At 41.5% G+C, this 18,448-nt stretch overlaps 6 protein-coding genes across 6 annotated transcripts; 3 read left to right on the top strand and 3 right to left on the bottom strand.

The window, feature by feature from the left end:
• Nucleotides 1-259: 259 nt before the first annotated feature.
• Nucleotides 260-5,967, bottom strand: LOC135345903 (N-acylglucosamine 2-epimerase-like). The gene is made up of 8 exons (XM_064543356.1): nt 5,834-5,967; nt 5,648-5,723; nt 5,518-5,593; nt 5,288-5,457; nt 4,988-5,206; nt 4,721-4,851; nt 4,346-4,604; nt 260-568 (listed from the first exon to the last, which is right to left on the bottom strand). The coding sequence occupies exons 1-8, from the start codon at nt 5,923-5,925 to the stop codon at nt 407-409; spliced, it is 1,185 nt and encodes a 394-aa protein (XP_064399426.1). The 5' UTR covers nt 5,926-5,967; the 3' UTR covers nt 260-406.
• Nucleotides 1,078-3,560, top strand: LOC135345908 (solute carrier family 25 member 3-like). Its single transcript, XM_064543361.1, has 7 exons — nt 1,078-1,305; nt 1,363-1,487; nt 1,588-1,767; nt 1,820-2,001; nt 2,053-2,336; nt 2,390-2,543; nt 3,023-3,560. The coding sequence occupies exons 1-7, from the start codon at nt 1,266-1,268 to the stop codon at nt 3,063-3,065; spliced, it is 1,008 nt and encodes a 335-aa protein (XP_064399431.1). The 5' UTR covers nt 1,078-1,265; the 3' UTR covers nt 3,066-3,560.
• Nucleotides 5,921-8,340, bottom strand: LOC135345904 (pyruvate dehydrogenase E1 component subunit beta, mitochondrial-like). Its single transcript, XM_064543357.1, has 7 exons — nt 8,198-8,340; nt 7,878-8,039; nt 7,726-7,824; nt 7,454-7,669; nt 6,817-6,997; nt 6,420-6,656; nt 5,921-6,214 (listed from the first exon to the last, which is right to left on the bottom strand). The coding sequence occupies exons 1-7, from the start codon at nt 8,255-8,257 to the stop codon at nt 6,069-6,071; spliced, it is 1,101 nt and encodes a 366-aa protein (XP_064399427.1). The 5' UTR covers nt 8,258-8,340; the 3' UTR covers nt 5,921-6,068.
• Nucleotides 8,341-8,358: 18 nt separating this feature from the next.
• Nucleotides 8,359-9,122, top strand: LOC135345914 (mitochondrial inner membrane protease subunit 2-like). Its single transcript, XM_064543366.1, has 4 exons — nt 8,359-8,495; nt 8,560-8,741; nt 8,808-8,913; nt 8,980-9,122. Exons 1-4 carry the CDS (start codon nt 8,385-8,387, stop codon nt 9,118-9,120), a joined length of 540 nt encoding a protein of 179 aa, XP_064399436.1. The 5' UTR covers nt 8,359-8,384; the 3' UTR covers nt 9,121-9,122.
• A 611-nt stretch (nt 9,123-9,733) lies between these two features.
• Nucleotides 9,734-11,379, top strand: LOC135345913 (protein FAM72A-like). Its single transcript, XM_064543365.1, has 4 exons — nt 9,734-10,144; nt 10,414-10,491; nt 10,706-10,830; nt 11,159-11,379. The coding sequence occupies exons 1-4, from the start codon at nt 9,981-9,983 to the stop codon at nt 11,251-11,253; spliced, it is 462 nt and encodes a 153-aa protein (XP_064399435.1). The 5' UTR covers nt 9,734-9,980; the 3' UTR covers nt 11,254-11,379.
• LOC135345898 (SRSF protein kinase 2-like) lies at nt 11,349-18,410 on the bottom strand. Its single transcript, XM_064543350.1, has 15 exons — nt 18,236-18,410; nt 16,983-17,064; nt 16,708-16,805; nt 16,268-16,376; nt 15,752-15,839; nt 15,563-15,650; nt 14,800-14,906; nt 14,190-14,357; nt 13,540-13,603; nt 13,441-13,485; nt 13,000-13,262; nt 12,709-12,816; nt 12,502-12,571; nt 12,331-12,457; nt 11,349-11,685 (listed from the first exon to the last, which is right to left on the bottom strand). The coding sequence occupies exons 1-15, from the start codon at nt 18,276-18,278 to the stop codon at nt 11,520-11,522; spliced, it is 1,626 nt and encodes a 541-aa protein (XP_064399420.1). The 5' UTR covers nt 18,279-18,410; the 3' UTR covers nt 11,349-11,519.
• Nucleotides 18,411-18,448: the final 38 nt, after the last annotated feature.

The following is an 18,448-nucleotide window of genomic DNA, read 5'->3' as shown; positions in this document are numbered from 1 at the left end:
CTGAAAAATGGAGAAAATTAATCATTCATATGCATACTGTACAAAATACATGAAAGCAGCCCTAAATACAAGCATAGTTCCTACTGTACTATAGTAAGAGCTTTCTTTTGATACTAAGATGGGGTCATGAAAGTGTGTATTGGAGGCTGCATTCTGAAAAGAGTTGTTTAAAATAAATGGTCACAGGTAACGCACACAACATGCCAGTAACCATGGCAACGATGTTATCATACTGATCCTTTCTACGTATAAGATATAATTCAAGAGCAAAAACATGCATTGATGATGCCATTTCATAATGACAAGGCACTTCATTAATTATACTATTTATGGCACTGATCTTAATTATGCCTTAACCTACCTGAGTAAGTTATATATTCTACAGGGACACACGCATGCAGTATAATTAATCGGTGTTCTTATCAAGTCTTTCGAGGATTTGTAGGCAATAAAGTAGGCATCTTGGTACATGGAAACACCCTTTGTATGGTCCTCCTTTGAAGGTTTGATTGATCTCCCCCGTTCTTGTTAGGTATCCATACCATTCACCATGAGTCTGGTCTGAGAACTGTAGACAGTGAGAGTGGATATTTTAATAGTTATAGACACAGAGAAGTATTACCGTATATGCTTGATCAGGAGCCGCGGCTACTAAATGTTTCATTTTGCTGGAAGAGGAGGCTACAATTCAAGAGAGGCCACTGTTCAAGAGCGGCGTTTATTAGCTCCAGATAATTTAGTTTTTCATGAAAAGTTGTTTTCACCTGCATAAACTTGAACTCTGCCATGAGAAAGTCTTTGTGAAGCACTAACAAGCTGCTATACTTGTAGTTACGTACATGTAGCTAGCTGCTAGTAATAATTTTTTTGGCTGCTACGTGCAGAAATGCTAGAGTCAAAGTTCACTGAGGCTACTATTTGAGAGCGGCTACTAAATGTTTCATTTTGCTAGCAAGGGAGGCTACTATTTGAGTGCGGCCTTTATACAAGAGCGGCCTCTGATCGAGCATATACGGCATGTTCTCTGGTATGCAGGAAGCTAAAAAACTCAGGGGTACACAGTACAGGAAGTGCAATGATTATGTAGTGATTGCATCAGCCTGAAACCAAAATACATGGGAAGAAAAAACTGGTTATGTTCTATTCTAAGTAACAAGGCAATCTGTAATACAGCACATAAAAAGGATCAAATGCATCCCACTAGCAGTGTAAAATATTTGAACAGAGTTAGATTAACAATCTAAAATACTAGAGTGAAATCTACTATGCTACCTCCTTCAAATAGCAAGCTGTTATTGGCTTCAGGTATATAATATGTTATTTGTGATTACAATAAAACTATGATCTATAATCATGGTACAGGCAATGACGGCGTTGAGTTTGGTTCCGCGAAATACTATGCTTTGTGTGGGTTTGGAGGCATACTGAGCTGTGGACTGACACACACCGCTGTCGTCCCTCTGGATATTGTGAAATCCAGAATACAGGTTCGCTAAATATTTTCTACTCTACTACATGTATAAGAGGATGAATGGCATGCATGCAAGCAGCATACAATGGCACAGCAGTTACATACTACACTTGCAGGTTGACCCTGAAAAATATCGGAACATGTTCCATGGGTTTAGGGTCACTGCAGCTGAAGAAGGTATTCGTGGTTTTGTGAGAGGATGGGCTCCAACATTCATAGGTTACTCAATGCAAGGGCTTTGTAAATTTGGACTGTATGAAGTTTTCAAGAATGTTTATTCCGACATGGCAGGACAAGTAAGGCTAGCCCATACAAATTGTGATTACAATTACATGCCTATAATTATAGGAAAAAGCCTTCACGTACCGCACCAGTCTGTACCTAGCTGCGTCAGCCAGTGCCGAGTTCTTTGCTGACATTGCCCTGTGTCCTATGGAGTCAGTGAAAGTGAGGATTCAAACTGCCCATGGCTGGGGCACCACCCTCAGAGAGTGTGCACCTAAACTGTGGCAAGCAGAGGGAATCGCTGGGTAAAGTTATCTATTTGTGTAACCAGGAATTTTATCTGCTTTTTGTTTCAGCTTCTATAAGGGTCTTCCTCCACTATGGTCGCGTCAGATATTTTACACAATGATGAAGTTTGCTGCATTTGAGCGGACCGTGGAGTTGGTTTACAAGCATGTGGTACCTGTGCCCAAAAATGAACTAGGGAAGGGCTCTCAACTGGTGGTCACTTTCGCTGCTGGCTACATTGCTGGTGTGTTCTGTGCTGTTGTGAGCCACCCTCAGGACTCCATTGTTTCTAAACTGAACTCAAACGTTGGCAGTTCAGCTCTACAAGTAGCAAAAGATTTAGGAATGAAAGGTATATATGTCATGTGTTGGGTTTGACAATGATAATTATATCCACCCTTTCAGGCATGTGGAAAGGCCTTGGCCCAAGAATATTGATGGTTGGCACACTTACTGCTATGCAATGGTTTATCTATGACTGGGTGAAAGTGATCCTACACCTGCCACGCCCACCTCCTCCAGAGATGCCTGAAAGCCTTAAAAAAAAGATTCAATCTGGGTCAGTATAATCTATAATCTCAGGAACAAATAACCTCGTTATACACAGCTCGTTATATATACACAGTACTTTTTTGTTTTTGCCATGCATACCATATTACTTTTTAACGTTCAATGTTCAATGTTCTGACTGTTGCTATTATATCGTATAGCGGGTAATTTTCGTGGGGTAAAATATTCGTTATTTTCGTGGGCAAGCTGACCTGCACGAAATGTTAACGTAGGCGTGGCTTACTGGAACATAGGAATGCAGTGCAGGCAACGAGACTAAACGAAATTTTTTACTCACGAAAACAACTGTTTCTCGAGTTGAACGAATTTTTTACCCTACGAAACTTACCCGCGATACGGTAGAGCTTAAACCTCCTGCAGCTATATAGATTAATCGGTGTTTACAGCACCAATGAATGACATTAGATACGTACAATTATTAATTGCACATAAAGAGTACAACTCATTTTCTCCTTCTGCTACTTTTAGCTACTGTACATGTTCTATGATGCCTAAACTCAAGACACAATAAATTCAAAAGCGCCGCCAAGAAGGAATCACCAAAGCCTCTCAATCTCTCTCAACCAACCTGCAAGCACCAGTATTAAATGACAGTCCGGTAATACTCCTACTCTCACTGACACTCCAGCATCTGCTGCCCCATTGATCAGCCATTGTCATCTGATTCTGAATCAATAACGGTTGCTTCACTCTGACGTAACGTTCGATACGTTTGGAGCCCTCACGAAAGATCTACTAGAAGAATTTGTGAGCAATTGGGTTGCCTCTCTACCACATGAAGATCTCTATTCTCTTTCACTACTGCTGTTCCACATTAATTAATTCTTATGCAGGAGTTTCAGCTCCTGATATATATACCCTGCATCCAAGATAATAGGCAAATACCTCATGAAGAATTTCAAGACCGTGCGAAAGTGGAAATTGTTAAAAACAAAGGTGAAGTACCTGTACTTTTGCGAGGACAACATAAAAGAATGAATACTGCATGCAAGGAAAAAGAGCTTATATAGAATGAGGTGTTATTAATTTGTCGACCCTGTTGATTCAAATATTATGAAAATTTAAATAACACGAAAGGAACTGTACGACTTTTATTACATGCTTGTTACCTTGACAACGTGATATAAGCACATATATCATAATACTATATAATTAATACACACGAGGCATAATTTGGTACAGGTTTGTCGTGACATAAAACACATAATGCATTGTGCTGTATATGTGACAGTGCCAATGAAAAGGGGCCTCGGGCTTGTGCCTGTATTACCCAATGCCGTGCCGCGGCCAGCGGGTATAGGTATGGTTTGTCTGTCTGTCTGTCTGTTTGTGATTTCTGAGCGTGCTTACCTGGATACCACAGAACTGAGTTTACAGGATGGATAGTCTTCACACAACAAGTTATTAGTTTTAATAGTGACAGATTTTGATGTTAAAGCTTCAATTGTCGAAAAGCAAAAGCAAAACTTGCACGTTAGCAGCTAACCATACACGGCCTTTATTCGAAGCACTTATTGTTTTGAAAGGTGCTTTTTTGCTGACTGTGTGATCCTAGCACCATGCACCAGGATAGCCATGCTAGGACTCCGCAATGTATGCCTCCAGTCTGGTTTAGTTGCATGTAATGCTCGATCCTGAATTGATGTGCTAGACAGCCTCAATCATACATACTACATGCACTTTATTGTATCACTCTTCTGGATTATTATCATGTCACCAGCCGAGGGTTTGCACTTTAGTGCTCTAGTTCATACAACACTTGATCTCATGCTATATCGATTCCGCACGTACCTTAGATAAGGTGTAATCTGTGATCTTTGAGAAGGTCGTCCAGAACTGTTTGTCTCCAGTAGCCTCATACGCCATCAGGAATGCTATCATGGCCTCACAGTGGACCCACCACAGCTTCATGCTCCACTCCAGCTGAGTTGGACAGTAGCCATCAGTGTCCAAGAAGTAGTATAGCCCTCCAAACTCTTTGTCTTGGCCATAGGCATATGGAGCCTCAATAAACTGCTTTATCGCCTTGCTTTGTAGAGCAGTATCTCCTCTGTAAACAAAATACAGTCAGTCACTAAAACTGATATCAAAGGAAAGAAAGAAAGTTTGCATGCAAGTTCAGTAACCTGAAAAACGTGGACATTGCTAGCTGTACAATCATTCTACCTTGTAGCAGCTTCTTGCAGTAAGAACCATCCAGCTTCCAGTGCATGTCCGGGAGTGACCTGTCTCCCTCGACAGCCAGACAAGAGTGACCCATTAGGAGCAACATGCTCTCTCACCCAGTTACCATCACTCTATAGTATTAGGCGACAAAATCGTGTGTCATGAACTACTCTAGTGCATAGAACTGTACACCAATGTACCAGGTATAATGTACTTAGCTATAATATTGGAGTTCCATAGAGAGCTTAGTTCAAATTAAAGCCTCACATGTTTGAGGATGGCCTCAACGGCCCACTGGAAATGTTCCTTGTACTTGTCCCTCAGCTCAGACTGTCCATTGCAGATCTCAGTGAGCACATTGAGCAGCATCATTGGTCGTCCCAGCTCAGAACAAGGGTCACACCCGGGTAGGTTAGGAGCTCCCAACTCGCTGTCGTCAAATCTTATCCAATGTATCAGTGAGGCGAGCATTGACTCAGCTGCAAGCTATGAATTAATGAAAGAACCATTGTATTGAAACTGCACTGGGTTTCGAGGTAAACAGTGATTATTCTGCCACTAACTTACCCAATATCTCTCCTCGCCAGTAGCCCTGCTCAATTCAGCAAGGCCAATCACGAAGAAACACTCTGTATATGGTTTCCTTTGCAGCTTGCAAGGTTTCCCTTCTTCAGTCAAGATGAAATAGCATCTTGAGCCACCCGATGACAACACATGCTTTAACAGGAACTCCCCACCTATGAGTGCATATACATTGTAATAGGGCAGTGGTATTATTACTTTGAGTGTGTACTAACCAGTTTTTGCTGCACCAAGTATCTCAGGAGTATGGTAGTGTGACAAAGTGTTGTAGAGTTTTGAGTACATCCATACCTGAGGTTCGAAAAATTAAATCATAAAAACATCTATGAGTTGATAGTGACTTGCCTGCCTGCCTTGCAACCAACCATATTTAAGACTGTCATACACTTTACCATCTTCTGTCAGGCAGTTGTAGTAACCCCTACATGTACATGCAGAGAACCACCCCCAAAAGTAAATTGAGCCAGAAATAGCATACAAACATGTTCATGCAGTTTATAAAAATACTTTGCAAGCTATAATAAATATTACCCATTAACTTTGTCGTGTGAGTGAGCTGTCCAGAATGACACCACTGAATCAAGCTCCTTCTTGATTCTTTTTACACATTCACAGATATCCATGATATAAAAAAATGGAAATGATCACATCCACAATAAAGTTTGTTATGGCTATAATAGATAGTTATGGCAAAACTAAAGTAAAGCTAAAAGGGGTAAACACACTTTAAACACATACATATAGCTATAAAATAATTATGTTATGACTATAAGTTCAGCAGTTTTGCGACAGTCTTGACTACATTGTGGGGCTGTGGCAGTGAGAGCTGTTCCAGGGAAAGGCAGTAAGGTGTAGGTACATCAGAACTGGACACTCGATACACAGGACCATCCAAGTAGTCAAATGCTGAGCCTGTGGGGTCAATGGTGAAGTCACATACATGAAATCAATCCAGCATCAAATATATACCTCTAAAATGTAAACCCTTAGTTCAAGAATGTAATATATACCTGTACATTGACAAGTAACAAACACAACACATCAAATTAATATGAAAACCAAAGCAATAGTGGAGTCAACAATTTAATAGTATAATCAATTTCCTCCCTATACTTACTCTCCACGATTGATGCAGCCACCTCAGAGCCCACTCCATACTGTGGCCAGCCTCCCTCCACTGTAACCAGGTAGTGAGTCTTGGCTACAGACTGAATGATGGCCTCTCGATCCAGTGGCCTCAGTGTACGCAGATTGATGACCTCGGCATTGACCCCATACTCTTCCTGCAACTGTTTCGCTGCGTCAAGAGCCACACCCACTGTCCTGGACACACCCACCAGGGTTACATCAGTGCCTATGTACAGTACATGGAGATGAGCTAATGATGAGCATTGTACAGATTACGTAAGCCTCTATATAAAATGTGGTTAAGGAAAGCACTTAGTAAACTATTTAATAGTCGATAATAACTAGACTACATGTACATGTACCAGCAAACACTTCCATTCATGTACCTTCCTTCTCAATCTTGGCTTTGCCAATGGGGATGACAAAATCGGTAGATTGTGCCTCCTCAGACACATCAAAGATGCTGTTGTACATGATCTCATTCTCCAGCACAACTACTGGATTGTCATCTCTCACTGCTGCTTTCAGGAGACCACGAGCATCCTCACAGCTATACGGCGATACCACCTACAGAAAGTCCAGTGTAAGCGCACTGTTACAACTACACAGTGATTGCTTTAAGCCAATATAGTGCAAAAACTTGGAGAGTCTAATGCCAGTGATGGATAGCCAGGGTTTCATCTAGGATTAAATGTTTTTGTTGGGAAGGTTTGGATGCACGTAAACACTCCGCAAAATGTTTGACCACACCCCCTATTGCATGCTAGTGCAATGTAATAGATATCGCACATCATATAGAGTAGTAGAGTACTAATGTGATGATGTCATTATTCTACACAATTTTGGGGGGAGGGGGAAGCTGAGCATTTTGAGGGGAAAGGTTCACCCCTTCCCCCCATTAGATGAAACCCTGATAGCATTGAGCAAGACATACACACACAATATCACGTGTGCCTTAATTCTTGGTGACTGAGCATAGACAGTGCTAGCACCGAAAAAAACGCTGAGATAGTGCTCTCTTACCTTGAGCCCTGGGACGTGAGCATACCAGGAGCTGAAGTCCTGGGAGTGCTGGGCAGCCACACCAGCAGCTGCTCCATTAGGCCCTCTAAATACAATGGGGACATTGACTAAACCTCCAGACATGTAGAGAGTCTTGGCAGCTGAGTTAACCACCTGGTCAATCCCTTGCATGGAGAAGTTAAATGTCATAAACTCACAAATCGGCCTCAACCCAGCCTAAAAAAAGGCATAATAAATAAACACAATTTGTGATAGCACACTCAATATTATACCATTGCAGCTCCAACAGCTAGTCCAGCCAAGCCCGCCTCAGTGATTGGTGTGTCTATAACTCTGTCGCTCCCAAACCTCTCGAACAGTTTTTTGGTGACCTATGTAATTAATGCTAATAAATGTTGCAATGCTGCGGGTATGTAAATTTTACCTTGTATGCTCCATCATACTCAGCAACTTCTTCACCCATTATGAAAACCTTTTCATCTCGTTCAAGTTCCTCACCCATGGCTCCATTCAAAGCGTCACGAACTGTCATTTCGCGACTAGCAACTGAGCCAGTAGAGAACAGACGGGTGGCAGACCTCATGTGCTACAGATGGATGGATAACCATTGGAACCACTGTAGATCTTATTATATTATACATTCTTATGTACGTGTATTAAAGTACTAGATCTACATGTATCAATTTTGTGTATGGCTAGCTAGCTCACAATTGAAATTACTGAAGGATTGTAGACTAAGCTTACCAGAGCTGGAGACCACAGCCTTCCCAGTCCTTTGGCCCATACAGTCAGTGCTCTGGCCATCTTTAATGAGTGGTCTATACTATACTGTTTATTTGTTTGTTTTTTTAGACCACAGAGGTCGAGAGGTTAAATTGTATTAAGAGCACACTCCAAATCCAGTCACGCCCACATAAAAATTAATGACCACATGGACATTGTGAAGTACATGTCCTATGGATTGCTTATTGGTGTACCTGTGGCTGTGACTTTCTGTGAGAAGATTGGATGTCCTGCTGCAGTTTCTGGGCCTTCTATGAGGGTAATAATATATAGTGTTATGTGTAAAAATTTCGCCACATTGTCCACATTATGTACCACAACAGCCCACCTTGAATCCTGTAATTTCTACCCGTAAATCCTATCGTGACGATATTGTCTGGGTGAGCAAACTACATTGGAACAGGAATGGAGCAAGACCAGGAGATGTGATTGCTTTTATATCCCCTATCAATTCATTGGACAGAATGGTGAAACGAATTATTGCTGTGGAGAGAGAAATAGTATTGTAAGTGTATAGTACGTACACACGTGTGAATGTCACTATCAAACCTTTAAACTATTTCTTAACTAGAAACCACAAGCGTCAACAGGTCCTAATATCTGATGGTCATTTATGGGTCGAGGGTGAAAATTCACAGAGGAGCAGCGACTGCAATTCGTTTGGCCCGGTACGCATTGTGATTGATTATTGATTGTTACTGGTGATTGATTGTTACTGCATTGTTTCATGCACACACCAATAGATTTGCAAGGGGCTTGTTATCGGAACTGTAACTCATGTTATTTGGCCACCTCACAGAATGCAAAAAATTGAACACAATTTATCGTCTAAACAATGTAATCGGAGACTGCATAATGAATTTGATGATAAACCTTATTTATAACATGCACTAGCCTCGATTCCAGGCCGCTCTTCCTCGAAGAGAGGGCCTGGTATCGACTGTTTGCGCATGCGCTAACCATTAGCCAGATACCGGCTAACGCAGGATAACAACGTGTATGCTCAGTAAAACAATGACGTCACAACGAACGGAAGTGGATTGAAGGAAGTAGACAGAAAGTTAGATTGAAGGTTTCTAGCCTATCTGATAGCATTCTGATAGCTACCCGTAGCCTGCTATGCTAACAAAAGACCCACAGCCTGCAACAGTGTGGATGACAATCATCTGAACGGAGTGAAAGCTGACAATAGCCTAATGGACAGGCCACGCCCATCTAATACTAACTTTGGTGAAAGTCTACTATACTAGCTACTGCTACTGACTCTATCAGAAAGAAAATAGCTGTACATAGCTGTACAACAAAACTACAGCTTTGCTAGCTAGCTGGCTAAATATCTCTGTGTATGACTTTCAATACTTTGTCAGAATATTTTCGTGATAAATTCAGTATTATAAGACAGTTTACGGGAACAAATATCCAATAATGTTGCGCATGCGCAAGCAGTCAGTAGCAGGCCTTCTCTTCAGGGGAGGCTAGTGAAGGAGGCTAAACATGCACATGCTATATAGCGCCTGTAATGGATGTGTTTGACCACAAAGCCTCACTATAAGGCTGTATGTGGGGGTGTAGTATTATATCTGTCACGTGTTGTTCATTAGCCAATGAATTTTACTGTCTGTCTGAGGCCTCTTAGCAACTGAATTTAGTATCTCATTGTCTCTGCACGTACGTACGTACGTACACAAACGCTGATCATTGTGACCTGCGCAGCCGGCTAGCCAGTTCAGAAACGACAGAGAGGATGTCTCAAAGTAACTGCTTTCTCCACCCGTCCTTCCAGTCCAAGCCTGTCTATGAACTGCACTGTATGCATTGTGAGAACACTGTATGCTTGCGTGGCATGAAAGCTATTCTACTGGCTGACAGAAGTGTTGAGCTCTTCTCAACAGACCATCCTCCACTCAAGTAAGAGGCAATTATAAAGTGTCATACTCTACTCTAAGTCTTCTATAGAGATCTAGCTGTGCATAGGCGCCTGTGATTGGCACATGTAGATATCCAAGAGGAGTTTGTACATGTGTGCGCACACACAGACTGTGCGCATATATAGCATGTAGTCAATAGCTTATTTTGATGGCTATTCATACTTTGTGTGGTTGATTTGTTTACATCCCAGTGTGTTCAAAATTTGAATGTCGTTTGTGGTATAATGTGTTTATGATCACTGTTTACAGTTCGTTGAAGTCTGTCGGGAAGGAGTACCAAACAACAAAGTGTCTTTGCTGGATATCCGATGTGGCGTGCAGTATATGGTGAGTATCACATTATCCACAATGATGTGTGGGGTTGAGCTAGTACATAATGAATGTGAGAATGATATGGGATTGTCTCAGCCTGTATAAAGTAGAGTTAATAGTTAATAATTAAAGCAGTGATAACTGTGCGTGGCGCTGCTGAGCATAAGTGTGTCTGTTAGATCTCCTTTCTGGATAAGCTCACTTAACCGAATTGATTCACTTTGTACAGTGGTCAAGCGGCAGGTTACCATGTGAGAGTCCCGTGTCAGTCCTGTCTCTCGTCCTGCAACAATGGCCACTTCTGGATGTACCACTCTGACAGTGTGAGGTCAGAGGAGAGGCTAGATGCTTCAGGTGAGTTAATCCTATTTGTTGTCATTAGTACCTCACTTGTTTAGACTAAGGTGTGAACTATTGAACATTACTGCTAATTTTTACACTGGCTTGATGCTACTGGCATTTATAAATCTTTATATACACTTGTTAACAAGTTCTAGTCTAGGTATATACCATCAAAGGGCTCTATACGTAAAGAGTCTCCTGTCAAGCTTTCTACATAATAATAAAATAGATTCCTTAATGAGACATAATTGCACTGGTCTATGGTCAATTTGTTTTGACGATCGTGCGTTACTGTGTACTTATACAATCATGTATAAGGTGTACCCTATTGTCCGTGCAGGTGAGCACATCCTAGTGTGGGCAGAGATCCCACCACTGAGTGAGGACACAGTGACTCATGATAATAAACTTTCTTATATCGAGTGTTCAAGGTAGCTATAATAATAGTCTTTTCTAAATTTCTTTTCCAACTACTAATCAGTACCATTTTTACATTCTTCCTCATTATCTATCTGTTTTGTTTTGTCATATTCCATGTCCAATAGAAATTTTTTTGCGAAATGATGAGTTGCTTAAAATAATTACGTATGCATGTACAAAGAATTTTAATTATATAAGTAAGAGATTATTCAACAGCAATAATAATTTAGAATTCATTGGGTGCAGTGAGCGTAGGAAGAGATAGTGTGTTTGCATGACAGTTATGTCTTCAGGTCAACATCAGCCAGCCAGGGATGCTTCAAGCTAGCAGTAGCCGTGGCTCTGTGCTGAGGAAAGAACTCCAGCATTGGCAGTAGAAATGTGGCCATGGTTCCAGCATCCTCTCTCGACCACTTGTACTTGTCAACGAGCACATCATCCAGTCTCCTGCACAGTAGAAAGAAGGCATTACATTTATTATATAGCATGCTGTGAGCAAGCCGTCACTTATGCCACGATATTTGAAGCAACTCAAGTGGCTAAACCGCGTGTGGTTACCACAAGATCATTGATAAGAAGATATTTGTGACGTTGAATGCACATGATGCCAACTTGAGTAATGAAGACAAAGACTAGCTATATTAACAATAAGTATCACTAGGATGCCAGCTAGTGAGGTAGATCAGTAAGTACTGTATAGCGGGAAATTTTCGCAGGTGCAAATTTTTCAAACCCACCAAGAGCTTTGTATGTGAAATACTGGTGGGTAGGAGTTATTTGCTCTGCCCTTGAAAAACGCGAAATTTTGTACCTCACGAAAATATCCCACTCTACAGTATCACGTGCATTAGCGAAAACCTCAGTGACTGTGCAACACAAGTCACTGCACAGAGTTTGACCAGTACATTTTTCGCGTGGAAAAATTGCTGGCTTAATTACTAGTCGAGTCTATGCTGTGACCACTTGCCTACACAAGACTTGTTATACACGGGCTCAGGTTAATTAATTATATTTTAAGCATGCATGCAGGCTACATGTAAACCATAACTGGCATTAAATAGCAGTGATCTACATTCCAACAGCTATACTCACCAAGGTTTTAGGTGATGGATATGCTTCAACTCCCCACGTTTGTTGAAGAACTCGGGGGAATACCGTCCAGACAATGCCAGTGACTTAGGAATAGTTCCTAACAGCTCAATGGTGTGAGCAATGTGATCTAGAGAGAGAAAATATTTGAGTGGCAACCCGTTGACAACCTACCTTCATCCCTTGAGTAGCCATGGCCAGAATGAGGTTCAAAGAGATAGTCTCCAGTGGCTAACTCAAACACCTACACCGGAACAAGATAGCAAAGTCATTTTAATTTCAGCTACATAGCTGCTAGTATTCACAATCAGGCGCAACCATAAGTAGCATCTGAGTGTGTTCACTAATATGACAATGGTGTAGGGTTACTATCAGACACACCATGCATGCCACACTCCACATGTCTGCAGCTGTACCATAGCCTGCCCCAATAAGGATCTCGAAGGCTCGATACTGTCTCGTCTGAATGTCATCAGTGAAGTGACGATCCTACAATGACAATTAAGGTACACACTACATGTATACACCTGGATTAAACATAACACAGATATAAAAGGTGGCTACTTGTTTCAAATTGGAAGCTGCCAAGGGCAGGGAGACTACATGCACAACACAACAATGCTAAAACAGCAACCCTGTGCCCATGTTTACACTGTGGCTAGCATCGCTCACCACCCAGCAGGCATTGCCCAGGTCAGCAATCTTGACTGATACAGGGCCTTTTAGTACACTCCAGTCCTCATCCACAGTGTCGCTTTTGCTTTCGTTTTTGCTGCCAGTTTCATCTTTGGTTTCATCTGCTTCCATGGTGGTAGAGTCGTCGGCACAGATGTAGTCACTGGCTTCCTGTAGCCTCTCGTCATGTGTCTGGATGTCTGAGGTGCTCACACCCATGCTCATCACACCACTGTCCTCGTCCTCAAGAAGGCCGTTACCTGCAGCAGGGGATAGGTGGTGACTAATTCATCCAAAAAAAAGAAGTATGTATAGGAGTTGACTTAATACGAAACTAGAATGCAACGTATTACGCCTGCTTGTATTAGAGAAGACAGTTAATTGCTTTTAATGGAAAGCAAGATTTACTGTCTTAGAAGTTAGTTGATAGCCACTTACTAGGACACAGGTCACTTCCATCGTCCTCAGTGGGACCTCCTTCAACTGGATGACAGGGGATAGTTAACATGTGTGTGAATCTACGACTGATACATGTACCTTGGAGTTTCTTTTTTAATTTCTTTTTCAATTTTTTCTTTTGATTTTTGGTGAGGGCTTGAGGCTGTGTGCATGCATACATTTTACATGTGTACACTCTGGTATCAGAAGGTAGGAGATTTTGAGCAAGGATTAGGACTACAAAACCCACAAATTGTACATATAGACAATTCAAGGTAAAAATCACCAAAGTAATAACAAATTGTAGACAATTCAAGGTAAAGATCACCAAAGTAAGAAGTAATAACTGTCAGCTAAAGATCATATATACAGGATTTTGAAGTAGAGGGGGAGGGAAGTAAGGCATACTTTGAAGCTTTTAAGAAAGCATTTTGCTAAAACAAGGGTCGATACCCTGTTAGTATGTAACATTGCAAGTAAGGCACGCTTTAAAGCTTTTAAGAAAGCATTTTGCTAAAACAAGGGTTGATACCCTGTTAGTATGTAACATTGCAAGTAAGGCATGCTTTGAAGCTTTTAAGAAAGCATTTTGCTAAAACAAGGGTCGATACCCTGTTAGTATGTAACATTGCCGGCTATGGGCACTCAGTCATACAACTAGTACCTGAATACAAATTTAGGGGGGGGGGGGGATTGGAGCCAGAGGGGGATATCTCCTTTTCCTTCCCCTGTATGACACCGACCCTTACCTTCGTGGCTGATCTAGGAGCAGCACTGACTGCAGAGCGTGACTTGGTACCATCCGTGACCAGACGCTTCACGTACTCCTTGTCCACACAGAGCAGAATGTTCTCAGGCTTTATGTCTGTGTGGATCACCCCACACCGACCGTGGAGGTACTCCAGCCCTAAGAGAATCTGGAGAGAAGTCAGAGTAGTGAAGCGTAGTAAAGTGGACATACTACAATAATGAATGAGCAACATGGACGCAGTGAACATTGTAATGATCGATCTGGAACACACAGCTCAATGACAGTAGTAACTATATCCAGCCTTTCAATCTAGTTTGAACACAATACATGTAGTATCGTATAGCGGGTAATTTTCGTGGGGTAAAAAAACTCGAAAACGGTGATTTTGTGAGTAAACACTTTCGTTTGACTTCATTGCTTGCACTGCATTGCGTGCGTTCCGGTAAGCCACGACTACGTTTTCGTGGAGGTCAGCTTGTCCACGAAAATAACAAATCTTTTACCCCACGAAAATTACCCGATATACGGTACTTCAAGCATAAGGGAAAAAACAAGATTGATGCACTGCTGTGCACGTGCATGCTTTAATTCCAATATAAGAGACAGACTTGTTTAGTGATGCTCTTGACGGCAGGGATGGGTAGTCCTTTGTAGCTGCTCTGAACGATGGGCTTGAGCAGGTGACAACCCAGTACCTCAAACACCATACACATATCTAGACCACCAGTCAGGAACACAATAACACAGACTCAGTACTGTATTTACTTGATTAAACACCCGGTATTTATTTCCTAGCAGCATCTGTAGAGGGGGCGTTTAAACGAGATGGGAGCTTATTCAAAACGGGCGTTTATTGTTTTGTCTACTTCAAACTCTTGCTCATCAGCAGTTATTATGTATGCTCTTTCTGGCTGCTGCTACAGCTCTCAGCTTCAATCTTAAGTCGTAGGAGTGGTGTTTCTCCCTCTGTGTCCTCTCTGCCATCATAAATAGTATCTATTTATTCTATGCTGCCCTTGTTTCAGCTGGTTCCACGTGCTAATTCAGCTCCACCCACAGTGCCACGCCCCATACATGGGCAATTATTTAAGAGGGGCGTTTATTGACAAAGACAGCTTTTACCGTGGGCGTTTAAACGGAGATGGGCGTTTAATCAAGTAAATACGGTATATAATTATAGAGCTTAAAAATAATGGTTGCATCACTCTAGGGTTAAAGCCCACTAGGTATAAATAGCTGCAATTTAACCGCAATTTGAGAGTCGAAGTGCACCAGAGGAATGCTCTGATCCTAAGCACTTAACCGTAACAAAATCCCAGCCTGGAGTCATGCTTTGGTATGCAGCATTATAACTATGTACTTAAAGGATACGAGTTCCATTTGGACCGATAAGTTTGAAGCTGTCATACATCTGGACCACATAGTTCCAGCCAGCTGATGAGGGATCGGCACTCGCTACCTGCACAGTACATGTATGTCAATACTTATTGTAAGTTGATACGTTTATTCAAACACAATTTGTTTATAAAATGCACAGTAGACACAGTGTGTAGAGGAAACCTTTCTAAGTAGCTCGATTTCATCCAATGCTGTTTCTGTGTAGTGCTTCGCTGACTTGACAATCTTCAGTGCAACATGACGTTCAGACCTGAAGAAATTAGAGTTTATCCTAATTAGAAAGATCAAAGAGACAGAAAGTGCACGTCTCTCACTACAGAGCAATGCTCTGCCAGATCAAACCATATTTTAAAGGAAAGTACCCACAAAAGTGAGCTATGATAAAAAAGCAAATTCTTAATTGGAGCCGATATAATAGCCTGCAAGTTGTAACCAAATGTCTGGTCACAAGAACGATGGTAGAGCAACGGGTCTAGATGGCAACACTACAGTAAATTGTAGTGCACTCGACCATGATAGAAGGATGCTTGCTCCTAGTACAATTTTGCGACATAGCATTATACACAGACACCATATTCTACTCGATTTGGATAACAACCGCTCGACTAAACATCTACGAGGAGTAAACATGCTCAAAGTAACGGTCAGGTCAACCATAGAACATTTACGTTAGCTTACCTCCTGTCCCAACATAACCAAACAGTGGAGAAGTGCCCCCATCCCAGCTTGCGAATGACCTTGTAGTGCAGATTATACTCATCCCCCAGCGCCACTGGATGGTAGCCACCTGACAAGAACAAGAAGGCCATACTTTACACAAACCTACTTCCCTAAACATTACTTCCTGCATGAACTCTACTATATACAAATCTCTAAAGAGGAAAACATCTTTACAAGAAACAGAATTTTAAAAACTTTTAAGTGTCCGTCACTTTTAAGGCTCGCCTTCTACATTTCTGAGCCTTGCCTGGGGCTCTGTTTTGCTAGAACACCCACACAGTCAAACTTTCTACATTTATGAGCCTTTGCCTGGGGGGAATTTTCAAGCATTACCCTCTCTCTCACACAAGCCTACTCCATCCCTCCCTCACGGCCCACATTTCTCACACCCCACACACCTTTGCAGTAGTCTCCCGGGTCTTCTTGCTCCTCATTATCAGTGCTCAACCGATCATCGTCCTCCTCAAAGGAGTCAGAATACTGGTCAGAGTCGTGGCTGCAGATCGAGAAATCTCAAAATACTGTATACTATAGAATTGTACAGCTAACAACATACATTTTTCAAGTACACATACAATGTAGGTAGCTCACACACACCCACTTCTCACAACCTCTTCGGATTTCATACAAATGCTTGAAGCATGGATGTACATACGTAAAATGGAATACAAACCTTTTCTCCTTAGTCCTGCTGGCTTCAGGCTTCCTGGCAGGCTTTCCTTTGGCTCTCCTTTTCTTTGCTTGGACTGCCTTCACTGTGGAATACGATAATTAACAGTGACGTGATTATCAACTCAAATTTAATAAGTGCATGTACGTATAATTTTACAATTGATGTTCCAAGTATATCCAACTGAACGTACTTGTGCAAACAATTAATGTGGCTACTGTATTTCTGTACACTGAGAACACAACACCTTACACCGACAGCTTATACCCATAAATGTACACATCAATCCTCTACTATTTCTATACTGTATTGTGCAATGCAAGGAAAAAGGGTGCCCTAAGCAAGCTGTCAAACAAACTGACACCATCCAAACAGGGCAGAGTCAACCCAATAAAAGCCAACTGATAATTTATATAGCAGAGCCAACACTATTTAGTGATTGATTCTGCAATGTCATTCGGTTAACAAATAATACAGTGCTTTCACGATCGAGAGAACACAGTTATCACGGTACATGCAGTAAGACAGGGGGCAGGTTGTGGGATAACGCAATCAACAGATGTGTGGTCACACAAAGGTGACTCCCACTCTTCAATGACCTAGCCAGCATCCAGCATATGGCACTGCCTGATAAGAGACTTTAAAGGAAACTCAGAGAACAGTAAGCAAAATAACAGACTGCATAATAATTATTGTGCAAAACCACTATTAGGAGCTAAAGAGCTTAATGTCAAGAATATTTCTCTGAATATTCTGTAGTCTAATTAGGCTTGTATATCGCCCAGCACTTTGAAGTGCAAACAACTAGGTAAATTACGGAGTGAAGTCGTAAAAATGTTTGTCAAATTTGCTATTCCCTCAAGGTAAACAATGACATTCATTATAATGGGGCTCATTAGAAAAGCTATGAAAGTCAACAATTAATGTCTTTCAACCATATACACATGTTCTCCAGTTTTCAAAAATGATAGGACTCAATGTAGAAAACGAATAATATAATTTTTATAGTAAATCAGACAATGTAGCTGGGCTAGCAAACCAACTCACACCGCCAGCAAAATAACTGAATGCAACATATTAAAACAAAGACGACACCAGTAACTAGAAAGTGGATCCAAGTGGTATGTAAAAGATAGATGTATTGCATAGGAGACGAAACTTGGGACCAGAAGTATAATCTGTTAAATAATGTTGTACTCATGAAGTCGAAGCTAACCAAGCAAGTATATCTAGAGTCTCAATTTACATGATTGCACCTTTCTTTGCAGCAGCTGAGCCACTCAAATGTCTTGAAGACATCTCTCTTGAATTTCAGCCACAGTTGAATGAACAGATTGCTGCCTCAGTACAGCACAATGGCCATGGAAAATTCAGTCAAGTTTTTCCATAGGAGGAAAACCAAGTAAGTGGGGTCAAAGGTCACTCACAACACACGTGTATCTATAATATTTACTTCCGGCGTGGGCTTG

Source organism: Halichondria panicea, chromosome 13 (assembly GCF_963675165.1).
Source record: "Halichondria panicea chromosome 13, odHalPani1.1, whole genome shotgun sequence".
NCBI lineage: Eukaryota > Metazoa > Porifera > Demospongiae > Suberitida > Halichondriidae > Halichondria > Halichondria panicea.
This window is presented reverse-complemented; position numbering and strand designations above follow the sequence as displayed.